Source organism: Ruditapes philippinarum, unplaced genomic scaffold (genome assembly GCF_026571515.1).
Source record: "Ruditapes philippinarum isolate M1 unplaced genomic scaffold, ASM2657151v2 ctg2707_1_1_1_1, whole genome shotgun sequence".
NCBI lineage: Eukaryota > Metazoa > Mollusca > Bivalvia > Venerida > Veneridae > Ruditapes > Ruditapes philippinarum.
Genome location: NW_026861209.1, coordinates 40,336 through 56,217, shown reverse-complemented (window position 1 = coordinate 56,217; position 15,882 = coordinate 40,336). Strand labels below are relative to the sequence as shown.

General features: G+C 32.0%; 1 protein-coding gene across 2 annotated transcripts; it reads left to right on the top strand.

Moving 5' to 3' along the window:
* Window positions 1–9,335: 9,335 nt before the first annotated feature.
* On the top strand, window positions 9,336–15,678 carry LOC132714882 (actin nucleation-promoting factor WASL-like). 2 transcript variants are annotated; one of them, XM_060697799.1, is made up of 10 exons: window positions 9,336–9,524; window positions 10,476–10,616; window positions 11,017–11,103; window positions 11,625–11,724; window positions 12,276–12,347; window positions 12,764–12,936; window positions 13,568–13,745; window positions 13,890–14,215; window positions 14,757–14,856; window positions 15,488–15,677. In XM_060697799.1, exons 1-10 carry the CDS (start codon window positions 9,432–9,434, stop codon window positions 15,544–15,546), a joined length of 1,329 nt encoding a protein of 442 aa, XP_060553782.1. In that variant the 5' UTR covers window positions 9,336–9,431; the 3' UTR covers window positions 15,547–15,677. The 2 variants fall into 2 exon arrangements, with proteins under 2 accessions (XP_060553782.1, XP_060553783.1); XM_060697800.1 differs by lacking the exon at window positions 12,276–12,347 and having other exon boundaries at window positions 15,488–15,678.
* Window positions 15,679–15,882: the final 204 nt, after the last annotated feature.

The window sequence follows — 15,882 nt, the reverse complement described above, 5'->3', positions numbered from 1 at the left end:
ATGTATATGTTGGAACTGAAGCACGTACATTTCGACATTTGAATTGACTACTTAAGCACTCGATTGGTATTTAAAGTTCATGTATAAGTTGGACGATATTAAAGTTTATTTAATATTTACATTCAAAACTTGAAATGTTGTAGTAATTTTGATGAACATATTACAAAATTTTATCAAATAACTATTAATTTCAGTCTATTATTGGTATCATAATTGACGTATGGTACAAACAAAATGCAGGTGTATGAAATATGTGAATAATGTGGTTTTTCTAGTAGACATTTGACTTCTGTATATATAAACTCGGCGGAAAGAAGGCTGAGAAGTCTAGAGTGAGCTAGAAGGCTCAGAAGTATAGAGCGAACTAAGGAAATCGATTAAAAGAATAATTAATAAAATCCGGTAACCGTGTGATCTCTAGTAAGCATTAATCCCAACAATATTACATTAAGGATAATAAAAAAGTGCGACTTCCCTCACTCCTCTAATACCGGCTAAAGCGGTAATCATTTTAAACACTGATCAGTGCTGGAATCATGAAGTACGAGTCAACGTTTTACAGCTGCCACAAGGCACTTGACGCCTTCTGTTGTGCAGTATAAAAGAAACATTTTATTACTGAGCGTACCAAATGAAACAGAAATTAAAATTGGATAAACATTGGCAAAAAGAATTGCATATATGTGTAAATCATACCAGGACTGCAACATTGTTGTAAATACCTTTCGAAATAGTTTTTGTTTAACTTTCACAGTCGAAGAAAAGATTTACATTTTATGAATGTGAGAATGTGGTGCGCTCAAAAACGTATAACTATAAATATCACTCCCTTATTCATTAATTTGTTAACATCAAATGAAATCAATACTAGTAATACATTTCAGGGATTAGAACTGATTTGACGAGATGGTTCCGTAGTATTTAACTGTAAATGCACAAAGATTAAAACGTAGTTATTAAATATTACCGAGTACACGTGTCGTTTAGAGAAACTACGGTGTTATAATTAAATCATAACTGGTAACTCTGAGTTTATATATTATCATTATATAGAGGATATTTGTTTAGTTCAGTGTAAGATCGGAATATATTTCACCGAGTGAGCAACAAAAGGTATATTTCACCAGTGGCGCAGCCACGAGAAAAATATGAACTTTTGGTGTTCACGAGGTGAAATATATTTCGATCTTACATTAAACTGGACAAATTTTCTTTTTATTATATGCAAAGAAACGTTTAAAAAGATATTTTAACCTAGTATTAAATGAAAAGGGTGCAAATAATAATACAACATGACGTCATTTACGACGTCACGTCATTAAACTGGTTTCCAGTACTGTGAACGCTTGTATTTCACTGACACAACGTAACGGGCTCAAATATTCAAAACAGTGAAATTATCAAATTGATAGTTTCACTGTTTAAAGAAGTGAAATTATCAGTTTTTATTTTACTGATATATTTCTATAAACCACCGAAAAGCGTGTAATAATAGCACATGTTTTTACACTTTGTGTTATATACATATTTTTTTTAATAAAACAGCTTTATGTAAAAAGCAGTGACTCAAGTAACATTGTACTATAAACAAATGTTAGTCCAGTAATTTATAGTACATTTAAGCTATTTATAGATAAGTATTATGAATTTATCTTTATAATACATTTTCTCATATGTTATCTGAAAGCAGTATTTCTTGTATAATGTCATGAAATTTATAAAATTTAAAGGAAACATGAATTTCACATTGGATATATTAAGATAAAAAAGATAAATAAGTAAGTTTGTAAGGAATACTGTTATATCTGCTTAGTTTATGACTAGAACATCGGAATATTGACAAAGTCGCGGTCTTGGTATAAATTTATTGTTAAATATCTTAAAGAGGTTATAATACTGACATCTACTTGATTCATTCATAAATTTGTTCCCGGTATGTATATAACAATCGATTAGACGCTGCCTAAAAACAAAATGAAAATATCAATGTCACCGATTTTATCTGATACCAATACAAAACGATACAAAATAATAACTCATTAACATTTGTTGTTGTTGCCCAGTTAGATCGTCCAACATTATCTAAAGATTTGAATATGTAATAACAGCGTTTCGTGTACCTGTATTTTTTCTTTGTATCAATTTAAACATAGTGAAAGACGACACAATATTATTATTGGTACATGTTTTGACACTTAGAATATTTTTACAAAAAAAGTTATATGTATTGCTTCTATATCCGGCACATATTTAAATCCCCACACTTGTAAACCACAGCAAAGTATTTGGTTTTATCATTGACTCAAACAGTAAAAAAATCGTTTATTATAAAAATACCCAAATAGTTATTGATAAGTTGAAAAGAACGACATATATAGAATTTTGGGTTTGCGCGGTTTATTTTGCGCGGTTATCTAAGATAAAGAGGGTATAAACAGAATAATCATATTTTTATTCACAAATCTGGTATTTACTAGTTGCCCATGAAAATTAGTTAAGGATTCTCAAAGGAAATCATTTAGGGATTTTCAAAGTACCCCGTTTCGAAAAACAATTATACACAAAGAAACGACAATGTTTAATAACGAAAATAGTCAAACACATGATGAACGATGAAAGAAAACATTACATAAAAATTGCCAAACCAGGATGCATTTCTGTTTAAATAAATGACTAATTTTTATACATGTCATCTTAACTATTTGTTTACTTCACGTATTGTTGTTTCGGTTTCGATTATACGTGTTTTAAGAGTGCATACACATTCGTCATTACCCGGATAGAGATATACTAAGTGCATGCTGTCATAAAGCTATTATTTAAACATAGATTTCTAGTTTAACTGTAAAATGGAGCTTTGCATTGGCTACTTATATATTATTATCATCACCTTTAGTTGGAAGACATGCAAGGTTCAAGGCAACACAGATCACAGTCTTGTAAAACCTTTGGACATTGTAAAGAGGTACCTACGATGGAATAATAATGGATATATTGTGCCAAGTGAAGGTTCATCTTATGAAGTGATGTATTTGCAGCCTCATCCCGCGAATGTTGCTGTAAAGAGTGATGGTAACTACCTAGCCTTCACCCTTTACATGAGGAACGGACGAGAGGAGGCTCCGAACACAGGGATATTTCACTTCATCGACGCCGACATTGCCGAGGAGAAAAGAAATCACTGTTCGAGGAAGACTATGCATGCTGGAGCCTACTATCATTTTTATGGAAAATGTCCAGAAAACGAGCAACGCATTGTAGCATCTGGATATTGTTACCAAGGGTCAAACGGCCGTGGTCTTGTCTATAACTCTATAACGTTTAATAGTGTGGCGATGACTTACGTTGATGGACGATACTATCTCAATAAGGACAGGACTGTGCATCCATACGAAGAAAACCTAATCAAAGTATGCTTCAATAACTGGAAAGACAGCGGATTTCAAGTGCATTCATGGAAATGTTCTACAAAAGATGTTCCGTTTGCGTCAGGACTAACGAGTGATTTTGGAAAAAGATCCAAACGTGCTTCTACGGTATGCAATGACTGTGAATGTATTCCTGGGAATGGATCGTCAGGGGTGAAATATGTCGAAGTGCTGATTGTTTTCATGAGTTTGCTTGGCATTCAAATAAAGATGCATCAGTGAAGATTCATGGCAGATGTTGTTACGCAATGCTACATCAATTTAAAAAAATGACAATGATTTTGACAAACAGTATAATTCTGAATATTCATTCTATTATTTACTATCTTTCATTTTCGTTTCGAATTGAAGGTGAGAACAATAACGAAAGTTTCATTTCATTTTTTCATAATTTTTTTACAATCTGTCATTTTCTTAAAATTGTCATTTAATTCTTATATTTGTTGGTTTTAACTGCTACGATGGAAAGCGCATCGATGTTAAATTCATAATCCAACCCAAAATCTGTGATTTCCGCATATTTTATATTCTGAGGATATTTTGAGTGAAACACTCAAAATATTTTCTTTTTCAATAATATTTTTGACATGTTGTGTACATGCCTGTACATATCGTTTTCATAATAACATAATGCTAGTTATATCCGTCATTTGCGGAAAACTGCATTGTTCGCCCTTCCGATGTTTTATAGATTTAAGTAGCTAAACAATCTGTCATTGTCCGCATAGGAAATCAAAGCATATCTTGTATGATTTCTAGAGTTAACTCAACCTATATGAGCTTTCGGGAAAAAAACCTGAATGACGTAGTACATGTGATTGTTAAAATATTTGATAATTCTTGAAAATATAGTTTTTATTACCCTTAGAGTCTAACTTCCATGTGTACATGTGCGCATGCGTGTTTGCCCTTGTGTATGCTTTATACAATTGTCACCTTTAGATCAATCGTTTTATATCTAATAAACATAATTATAGAAATGTATTTTAAACGAAATCTCTCCGTTTTGCTATATATAACTCTGAAACTAAAAAAAGGAAAGGTAAATAATGCCTCAAACATGAAAACGTTTTTTCTTTGGTAGAAAAGGCAAAGCAAATGAACGTTTTATCATGTTACAATAATGGATTTAGAAAATTTGAAATCCTTTACACGTGAAAAAAAACGACGTTGAATGTTAAATCATTTGTAACAAAAGGTAACAAAATGTAAACAAAATGGTATTTTGACTTCCAATGCCAAAACGCAACAGAAGCAATAGAGCAACAAGAATAAGAATGGGCTTCCTAATAGCGACTTTGCCGAGTGGTTAACGCGTCGGATTAATAATCTTAGGGCCTCTAGCTATCGGGCTAAAATCCACTTAAAACTCATTGCTCATTACTGGGTGATACAAGGATGGTTGTCATGGGACATGTAACTTTTCTGTCAGTCTATGAGAATTTATATTATTTCCAAACAAGAGAAAATGCGGTTTCAAGCTAAAAAATAACTCGTTGCAAGTAGATTCGATGGTTGCGGGTAGAACAATTGTTCGCTTGGTAATCTTTTAATCCTTTAATCAATTGCTGCGCAATATGTAAGCCGCGTCATGACAAAACCAACATAGTGCGTTTGTGACCAGCATGGATCAAGACCAGCCTGTGCATCCGCGCAGTCTGATCAGGATCCATGCTGTTCGCTTTCAGTTTCTCTACTTGTAATAGGGTTGGAAAGCAAACAGCATGGATCCTGATCAGACTGCGCAGATGCGCAGGCTGGTCTGGATCCATGCTGGTCGCAAACGCACTATGTTGGTTTTGTCAAGACGCGGCTCAATTATCATAGAAAATTATGTATATAAAAATATACAAAAAAGAAGACCTGTTTTAAACTGACAATCAAGCTGTCCTAGTCGCAACATGTTCACGGATGTGGTAATAGGAGTGTGCCAGGTGAATCATAACAACTCTTGGGTATACCTGCAAATTTTCACCTCTATGCATATCAAATAGCTGTAAACAAATATGTTTTAAACCTGAATTATTTGGGAGAGTATCTTTAAACACGAATTTCTGTGTGAAAGTATTTAAACGTTACAAGTAAAGATAAACATAGGATTACTTGTAACAAAATTTAGACTATCAGCTCACAAAAAGGGGGAAAATAAAAAAAGGAAGGCACGAAAATATTCAAAGAGAAAATATAAAATGTCAGAATTAAATAATTGAATTTGGTAGAAGCAGAATATCATTTCTTATTAATAAATATGCCCAAAAAATTACAATTTACACATAATTTTTTTAAAGGATGGCCCACAATGCCGAAGTTCGAAACAATTATGTCAAGCACAATTATCAAAACAATTAATAACTAGGCAAGTTATCTGTATAGGGACATATGCACACTCATTTAACTATATGCATTCTGGTTAAAGGGAGAAAACGATAATTGCTTAGTACATACATCGGTTATGTCATCTTAAAAATAATAAATACTGTATCACTGTTACTTTCTTTTTCCACATTGTGAGCTTATAGTCCTAATTTGGTTTAAATAATCCTATGGATATCTTACTTAGAACACTTAAATTGGTGTTTAAAAATGGCTGCAAAGGGGAAAGTCTGTTAGAATTATTAATATTCCAATTCATGTTGAAATTGAAAAAAAAATGTATGAATTAATGAATATTATGTAAAGGGAGATAACCCCAACAATAATTGTGCAGTACATACATCGGTTATGTCATTTTAGAAATAATTGGTAGATGATGAGATACGAGTATAAAAACGTTAACAAATATCTTTTAACTTTGATTTACATGTATAAGTACTTTTATTCAATACTTTGTCTGCTTAAAGTAACATATGTAACATATTAATACTTGAATTATTTACATATCTTGTTAGATAAAGTCCTTACACTTTACACCGCAATTCATTTGACTGTTTGACTATAAATTGTATATATACAATTTTGTCATGAATTAAGGTATGACCCACCTAATGCATTACCTCCACTTTGAAGAGTACTCAAATAGGCTAGAACTACTGTCAACTGCATTGAAACTGAGGGGCGCGGGTTCAAGCCCCAGAAGAGGCAACTTTTTTTTCTTTCTTTTTTTTTTCTTTGAACATTATTTGTGTCTCTTAGATCACTCATGATAAGAAAATGTGTTTCATTTTAATTATAAAACTATTACTGGTATTTATTGGCTAAATTGTGCCAAATTTATTATCAAATATGGTACCTGATATTTTCAAAGTCTCATAAAATTAAAAATAGACGGTAAAGGTATTTTATATTTGACAAGCGCAACCAATATATTTTTAAGAAAATTTATGCAAACTTTGAAAACAGCCTCTAATTTGAGTAAATTTTAGGGATATTTTGAATAAGGCCCTCCAAGAAGAAAAATGAACAATTAACATCTAAATGGGTGGGGTAGGGTAACATTAGTATACATATTTCAAACATTTTGAGTAGAAACAATAATTTTGCTGGGTCATTTGTTAGTTGAATGCTATTATTTGTTTCTTAAAAATGTTCTATAGGAAAACATTTTTTCATAATGATTATATAATAGAATATTTAGAGTTTCTCATTTCTGAAAAAGAGCCCTTCTAATAGGCAAGTTTTACTTAAGAAAAATCTCCATAACTCGTAAACCATACGGTAAACTTTGTTTAAATTTTGCATTTTTGTGTCTTTTAAGGTATATAACTGACCTATGTTGTCAATTTTATAGTTCTTTATAGTGCCCATTACGGGGCTCATACCTTAAATATATGTTCTAGTCTGTTATTTTGTGATATTTACCCACTAACTTCATGAATCGTTGTCTGTGAAATGTTTTGGTCAACTCAAATGAATTCACTTTTATTAAATAACTGAAAAACAAAACAAGCAAAATATATTGGGAAATAACAATAATATATTCACTTCAATATAAAAGTTGTCTTGTCTATCATATGTAAATTTAACACTCCTATCACCACCCCGGGAATCAACACACAGAAACTGTATGTCTTTTGTTAACATCATGATACCTTCAGACAGTCCAAAAGATAACGGTTTAGAGATGCACAAGATGTCGCTTCAAACGAGACACGAAACTTTCGTCCAGCAACAAGGTTGCCAATAAAACAAGAATCAAAACCTACCAGTAACAGTGATAAAGACTAATAATACGTAAACAACTGCTTCATTGAGAAAAAGGAATCGAAAAATTTAGTGCTGAACCCAACATTTTACGATCAACGTCAATTTTAAGCTGTTTTAAAGAAAGCATTGAACTATTGCATGACATAAACAATTTCGATCCTGCAACTTTGAAACCGGTGCAAGAAGTACTCATATTTTTCCAAGAAGTAATGACATAGGCATTTGTACTAATTGTTTGTGGTTTTAACCGAAGTATAGCAAAACAACTTTTCAAACTTTTAGAAATTATTAAACAAATACAATATTTGAACTATAGTGCGGTACGTTTATATTTACTCTTTAAAATACCAATATCAATAGTCTGTAATATGTTCATACTCATTGTTAATCCGTCAAGTTAGGGTTCTCATTACTTCTGGCAGCCGTCTAACTACAATAAATAATTTCTAATTTCTGTACCGGTCAATGGTACTGACTCCTGGGAAAAAGATAGGAGTTTTAAGGTATAACTAATGGTCTATGAGTACTTGTAAATTATTGTCAAAATATCATGTATAAATTTAAATATTTGTAATCTTTAATTGAAACCTTCCATTTTCTTCTGATATATTAAGGAAGAAACAAATAAACACTTTGATGACCGACGTAAACGGATGTGACGTCTAGTAAGATTTAATTTAGGTGCTTTCAGAAACATTGATATATTACGGGGGGATTATTCAAGAGCTTCAGAAGTCAAGTAGTATTGTTCTATTAGAATGATAAAAGTGTATATGCAATTAAAAAAATGTATAGTTAAACATTGAAAAAAAATGATCCCTTGAAATTTGCTTAAATAAGGGGTCATATGTACACATGCTAAAGAATGGATTAATCAAATGAATACACTCTGAGATCGGTCAAGTGCCTGTGCTACTTCCTTGATGCGGAGGGACAGCAGAATATGTCTTCTTCGATCAATTGACACATAAACTAAACTTTCTTCACTTAGTAAATCATAAATACCGGAAGTAATAATTTGATATAAATTTTGATAAGTGAGTATCCCGGTGTCCAACAGGCCAAAACAAATTTAAACAATAGTTTATGAAATACTTTTGAATAAACGCCGTTAAACATTATTAAATCAATTGTTTAAACAAAAAACATGTATATCATAAAATCTATTCAAGTCATATTATGTTATTCATTTCATAGTTTTTCTAATGTTAATCAATGCGATATAGTTTTTCATCAGTGAATTAAAAATAATATCTCTCAATATATATATCACCCAGAACGTTCATTTTTATCATAAAATTTCAGATGATATCACAATAGTTAATATTTAATATGAATATTGTCTAATAGGTATGCAAATCATTACTTAGTGACTGAATCAAATGATGCAAATAAACATTATGCATATACATGTATATTCATAGCCAAAACTAACAGTAAAATCTAATTCTACATTAACCATTACCCTGCTGAAATAGTGTAATGAATGGTTCCTGCTTTGCATTAAAAACAGTCTCAGTCATAGGGAAAAAAATAAACTACCAACAGTCGGGAGCCTGGTTAGACTACTCAGCAGTGCAGCCTAGCCTGGCTCTTAGCCACTGGTGTCAAATGCTTATCTATTTCGGTTCCTGCCAGTTGAGAAATGATATTATGCGATATCAGATCCGTAAAAATCAGCGTACATAATAAAACGCTCTATAAACTGAACACAAATGAATATTTTACTTCGGCCTAGAAATGTCCCTTACTCTAAATAAACAAAGAAGCGGACAATATCGTATTGGATTCATTCACGTATATTTTGCAATATATATATTTAGCTTATTAAAGAAAAAAATCTGAGAAAAATTTAATGAAATGTCAAGGCACTCTAGAAATAATGTTGGATCTTTATTATTATCAGATCAGGAAAATGAAACTATATTTAACACCCTAGGACGAGGATGTGTAGTAAGACAAGAAAACTATATTTATTTTTAGTTTTGTATTATTCAAAGTATTTTATCTTTATCACTTAGACCATTTTTATATGATTATATATCCGGAAACATTACGATCAATATTTTACACTACATTTTCTTTGTTTACACTGTCGTTTTCACTTAAATTGATAATTTCATTAATCATAAATTATGAAAGTGTCATTATGCTCATTTTTTTCACTGTGAAGCTGATATAAATTAGTTGTATATTTCATGATTGACTATTTGAATGGAGATTGAGCAATAATTGACAAAAACAAATGTTAAGGATAAAATATAAAAAGTGCCTAAAATCTAAAACGACTGTTCCACTCTTTATAATTGAGCATTGCCAATGATTTCTGAAGGATATTTATAAACATTTATGTGGACCATGCGGGTTAAGATTACACAGGTGACGTTTCTCATAAACTCGAGAAAAATATGTCAATTTTACTTAAACACTCGCTGTTTACTGTTGGGTGGGTTAATTAACGAATATATAGATAATATTGAAGGGTTCTTTTCTATGAATACAATATGTATTTTTATCAAGTGGTGAGAAAATAAATATTTCATGAGTGGAGATCGCCAAATTTGATAATTTTTATACCACCAGATGAAAATAAATCTTGCATATAAAGAAAATACTTGAATTGTTTGACTATTATATACATTTTCCCCTCTTTTTAACATTACAATTTAAAGCCTATCCTGTATTTTGTTTATTGGCTGAATTAAGAAGAAAGTAGTCCGGCAAGATAGTAGTGAAAAAACGAAAAATGTGTTTCAATGCAGTGAAAAATATATTATTTACAATGGAAATACGGGAGATGAAAATACGCATTTTATTTCTTTAATAGTTCTCAATAGTTCATTTATACGAGTAAGTATATAATAAAGTGTAAATAGTAAATAAAGTACAGACTATATGTTACAGACGTTGGCGACAGCTGTTGTTCAACTATATCTCGCTGATTCTGATAACACACAAGAATGGAACAAGATATGTTGCGGCGTTGCTTGCTTTGTGAAGGACAACCCCAACAGATCTTTCTTCATCTGTATCTACGACAACACGGTAATTATTGATTTTGTATAATCAGATCGAATGCATGGATGTTAATGAAATATAATTGAATTATGCGAAAAAATCATACTTAAACTGATACAAACTCGAGTAGCTTTAATTGAACCAGTTTCACAATGTATTTAAAAAAAAGAACTATTCTAGGTACAATTAAATTCGTCCATGCTGTAAATCAAGACAATGGCCTTAATGCCATGATATATGTTCATGTTAATATGAAATGCTCGTGTCCATTCTGCAAATCATTAAATCAACTTACAGTATTATTCTGATAATAATGTATATTAAATCTATGGAATTATTTTCCTTAATACAACCAAAAATAAAATAAACTTGGGCAGACGACAGAGTCTTGTCACTAGCGTTTGATTATTATGTCAAGACTTTCCAGAGTCAGCAGAAGATGTGGGAACAGGAGCTTTACATCCAATTCAAATACCACACACCAAGAGATTTCTTTCACACATTTGAAGCAGATGTAAGTTAACTTTAGGCATTTTCATATTTTCAAAACCTTCTTCTACCCTCATTCTATATATTTTGTCATTACATGTATTTCATTATATATGTTTTAAGGCCCTTGACTACACTAGTGTTTTATATGATGACTAGCTTGGACTCTTGCCCCCTCTCCTGGCCCCCACCTGCCCCTTCTCCCTTGTGTATTACTCAAGTAAGCGTATACAAAAAGAAATATATTGACTTAAATGCCATTACAATGAGAACATTATCAACTCAACTAATATTGCTCAAATAATATCAACTGCAAGAATCTTTGTTTGTGCTCAATATATACACATAGATATACCGTTATAATGTCATAATCTTTATTGAACCGTTGGTAAAGTTACAATGATTGTGTTCCTTATCAATGTAACTACTAAAATCATTTAGGGACGTTGGCAATATTATTACCGAGTACAAGAACATACACTATAAGAGAATGCATTATGCAGTGAAGTATTCAAACTAATGTAATATATCTTTTGACATATCTAGGACTGTCAGGCCGCCCTGAACTTCGCAAGTGTTGATGAGGCAGAAATGTTCATGACGGCAATTCAGCAGAAAATTCTAGATAGACACAATAAACGAATTCGTAAGTTACAAACTTTGATGGACGCCATCAAGCGACAAGCACTATATTTTCATTCTTTGATAAACGATTATCTCTAGTTTCAAGTTTACATTTTGTTTCTCGTACTGGTATATTTCATTGGATATAACATATACAACAGAAGCAAAAAACTGAATAATTAACGTACAAGTTAGAATAAAGAAGATGGCTTGCTTGTAAGCTCTGTATATTTATACTAACATTTGCGATTTACAATTATAAATTCTGTATACAAATAAAAACTACTATGTTTAAACTGACTTAATGTTAACGTATTTTATCTCTATACTGCAATACCGTTTGATTCAAATTTTAAATTAATTTGGCAATCGAAAACTTGACACACCATTTTAAACCATTACAAAACTAACCTATTCAAGTATTATTCAATACGAAATAAACTCCTTAATTGATATTTAAAATAAAACCATTTTAGACCATACTTCTGTGTATTTTTGCCAGAAAACTTCAAGCCAGCTTCAGCCAATTTTAAAGCCTTATAATGACCTTAACCTGATTTTTTTCCTCCTCAGAGAAGAGGAAGCTTCAAGATGGCGGAAATCGCATCACTCCACCTCAACAACACGGAAACACTATGCTCATGAGTAAGGTTCCGTGGTTACATACATGAATGGTTGAATGAAAATAAATTAATAATGCTATTGAAACTATTGTCGAAAGTAAATAATCTAAAATATTAAAAATTGGAATTGATCCTTGAAATATTGGAAATGCGCCGAGAAAAATACATTGCAGGTTACTTTTAAAAGATATTTTTCCATGTAGCGTCCCCTTGTCAAATGAACAGACATCTTTTGTGGTCTATAAGTGTACAAATGTACGAATTTCTATTCCTTTTTTCAATCTTGCGGTTAAATATCTTTAATCATAGTTTTATATTTCACCAAGAAAAAATATTTTTGTAATCAAGTTCAATGAAACAGAAACAGTAATTTTTGATCAAATAAATAAACTTGCAAAAAAGAAATCTCTTGGATTGAGTATTCAACATTTATTTCAGACCCAGCACCGCAGCTGCCGATATCAACCAAAAAATCAGGAAATTTGAAATCAAAATCAACTGACAAAGGTAAAGGTAAAGGAAGAAAGAAACTCACAAAAGCTGACATCAGCACACCAACTGACTTTCGGCATGTCGGCCATGTTGGATGGGACCCCAACTGTGGACTTCAGGTACACATACAGTGTCAAAATAAAATATTTCAAACATGCCATAGAAATAGCAAATACTAATTTCAAAATAGAAATTAGAAAATTAACAATTGGGAACAGAAAAAATCTAGTAATAAGGATGGCTATACTATATGACGTCCTTTTAAGGCAGCATTTATATCTCGATATCAGAAACTGTTATAACATAAGCCATATGCTTTTTGCAACACAAACTCTAAACAGTTTTCCCGATTGTTAGAAAGCTATTTTGCATTTGACAAAATCCAGTTTGAACTTAGAAGTAGGAAACGGCATTCAATTAGCATGCACTATATTTAATTAGAAATGCAGCGTGTGACATCTTAATGGCGTAATGTACCACGCGATACCGCCACCCTGGTAGCTAATGGAACAAATTTCCACATATTCATTAATAAAAACACTCACATTTGAATAGTTTCCTGCGAAAATCGTCAACAATCTTTTCCATAATTTCTTATTCACGAAACTTTAAGAAAATTGATGAATTTTCCTCGTTCTGCTGCAATTTAATTGGTGTACATCTTAAAAGTTATAATCATTTGAAATGTGTTCATAACTGTCTGAATTTGACCTAAAACTTTTAACATAAGTTTGGCATATGATATTATAGATGGATAAACTGGACCCACAGATGAAAGCTTTATTTATGGAAATAGGCATAGATGAACAGTCACAGGTGGACGAAGATACGGTTAACTTTATTTATGATTTTGTAGACAAGCATGGCGGACTAAACGCGGTAAAAGAAGATCTTGCCAGACGAAAACCAGAACCGTCTGCCCCTATAGGTAAGTGTCGACTATAGGTCTAAAATAACCATGTCTGTCGCATGTATCTGACAGATAGAAATTTTAATGAGAAAAAGGAACTTAACAAACAAGTAAAGAAAATATGTAAAAAGACGATTAATCGTAATATTTATATCATTTCAGACTACTCATCTTCAAACAGAAACCAGGGGTCATCTTTACCATCCAAACCAAATTTTGCGCCACCGAAACCTCCATCTAGCAGATCAGCGCTGCCTCCTATACCTCCATCCAGAGCTGGCCATTCGAGCAGCGTCTCAAAGGAAGGTGTCCCACCTGCTCCTCCTCTACCTCCGTCTGCACCACCAGCGTATTACGCCCCGCCTCCTCCTCACTCGAAACCAAGTAACGAAAGTCGATCCCCTCCTGTTTGTTCAGGTAGATCAGGCCTTCTTGATGACATTGTGAAATTCAAAGGTTCTGCGCTGAAACCAGTCGACCATAGTCAGGTTTGTTATGTTATTCTATTTTCATTTCAAACTTTCGTATTCATCTTTTTATACACAAATATATCAATTTTTACAATTTGTTTTAATGTCATTATTGCTTAGTTGAAAATGCTGATAGCAAATGGGAAGGTAAAGTGTCCGTTACATAGTCGCACAATGAAGGATATTCGAATAATTGTAAAACAGATGTTTCACAGTTTTGTTATTTTCAGTAGTTTATATTAGAATAACATCACTTTGTCGTCTGATCACACTTATATATTTAGTGTTATGTCTATGAAGGTGCGTAAAATCTCGGCACAGCATAGTTTGCCTTAAAAATGAATAAAGGAGCTACAACCAATTTTGATTGCAAATCAATTTTATCGAAACATCGCTCAGCTATAAGTTTCGCATCTCTTAATAAAATTCTTAAGATTGTGCGGTCACGATGTTACTCACGTTGTTAAGGAAATGTTTAACTTTAGAAAAATATAGATGAGTATGATATATATTTTGGTAACATAGCAGTTTTTTCCTCAAATAGTCTATTTCCATGCAGGTAGAGCGATCTGCGGCTCCCGCGGTAGAAGCTACGGGTGGTATTGCTTCTGCGCTTATGGATGCCCTGAACAAAAGAAAACCTGCATTGCAATGTTCAGGTAGGTAACAATTTCTACCATGTTTTCATATGACATTATATAAATATATATCTAAGACCGACTGTGAGTTTTCAAAACAAGTGATAATTGTATTCATAATTGGTAATTGCTATCATATTTTTACATAAAATTATATAATTTAAAATATATCTAAGACCGACTGAGAGTTTCTTTAAACAATTGATAATTGTATTCATTAGGGTTTAATTGCTACCATACACACTTTTACATAAAAATATGTTATTTAAAATATATCTAAGACCGACTGTGAGTTTACAAAACAAGTCATAGTAGTTTAACCTAATGTTATGCATAAGGTTCATATAGGCAAACGTTTATAGATACTGTAAATATGTTCAATTTTCATAACTGTACAATCAGGCAAATGCAATAACTTATATATGAGCCGCGTCACGACAAAACCAACATAGTGCTTTTACGACCAGCATGGATCCAGACCATCCATGCAGTTCGCCGTCAGTTTCTCCACTTGCAATAAAGTTGGTAAGTGAACAGCATGGATCCTGATCAGACTGCGCAGTCTGGTCTAGATCCATGCTGGTCGCAAACCCATTATGTTGGTTTTGTCATGACGCAGCTCAATTATGTGAAATATTTTCTAACATTTCAGATGATGATGACGAAGAAAGTGATGATCTTGATGATGACGACGATGAATGGGATGATTAGTGGATTTTACTAACATACATAAACATTTTCTATCTGATTTCCCGATATGAAGTGGCCATTAACAATGATATAACACATGAAATTTTATGTCCATTACTACATATACATAAAACTAAAATGTATACTCAATACATAATATGTAATAAATGAAGAATATGTTCGTTTGGATCTTTTTAAATGCTCATTTTATTTTAGATATCAGTTTGCCATTTTTCATTTTGTTACTAAGTCGCCACGTGTTATAGAAGCAATATAGAACTTTCAAAACAATAACAACATCTAGGCAATATGCTTATGCGTACACATTACATATTATACAATTTAATGACCAAAAGC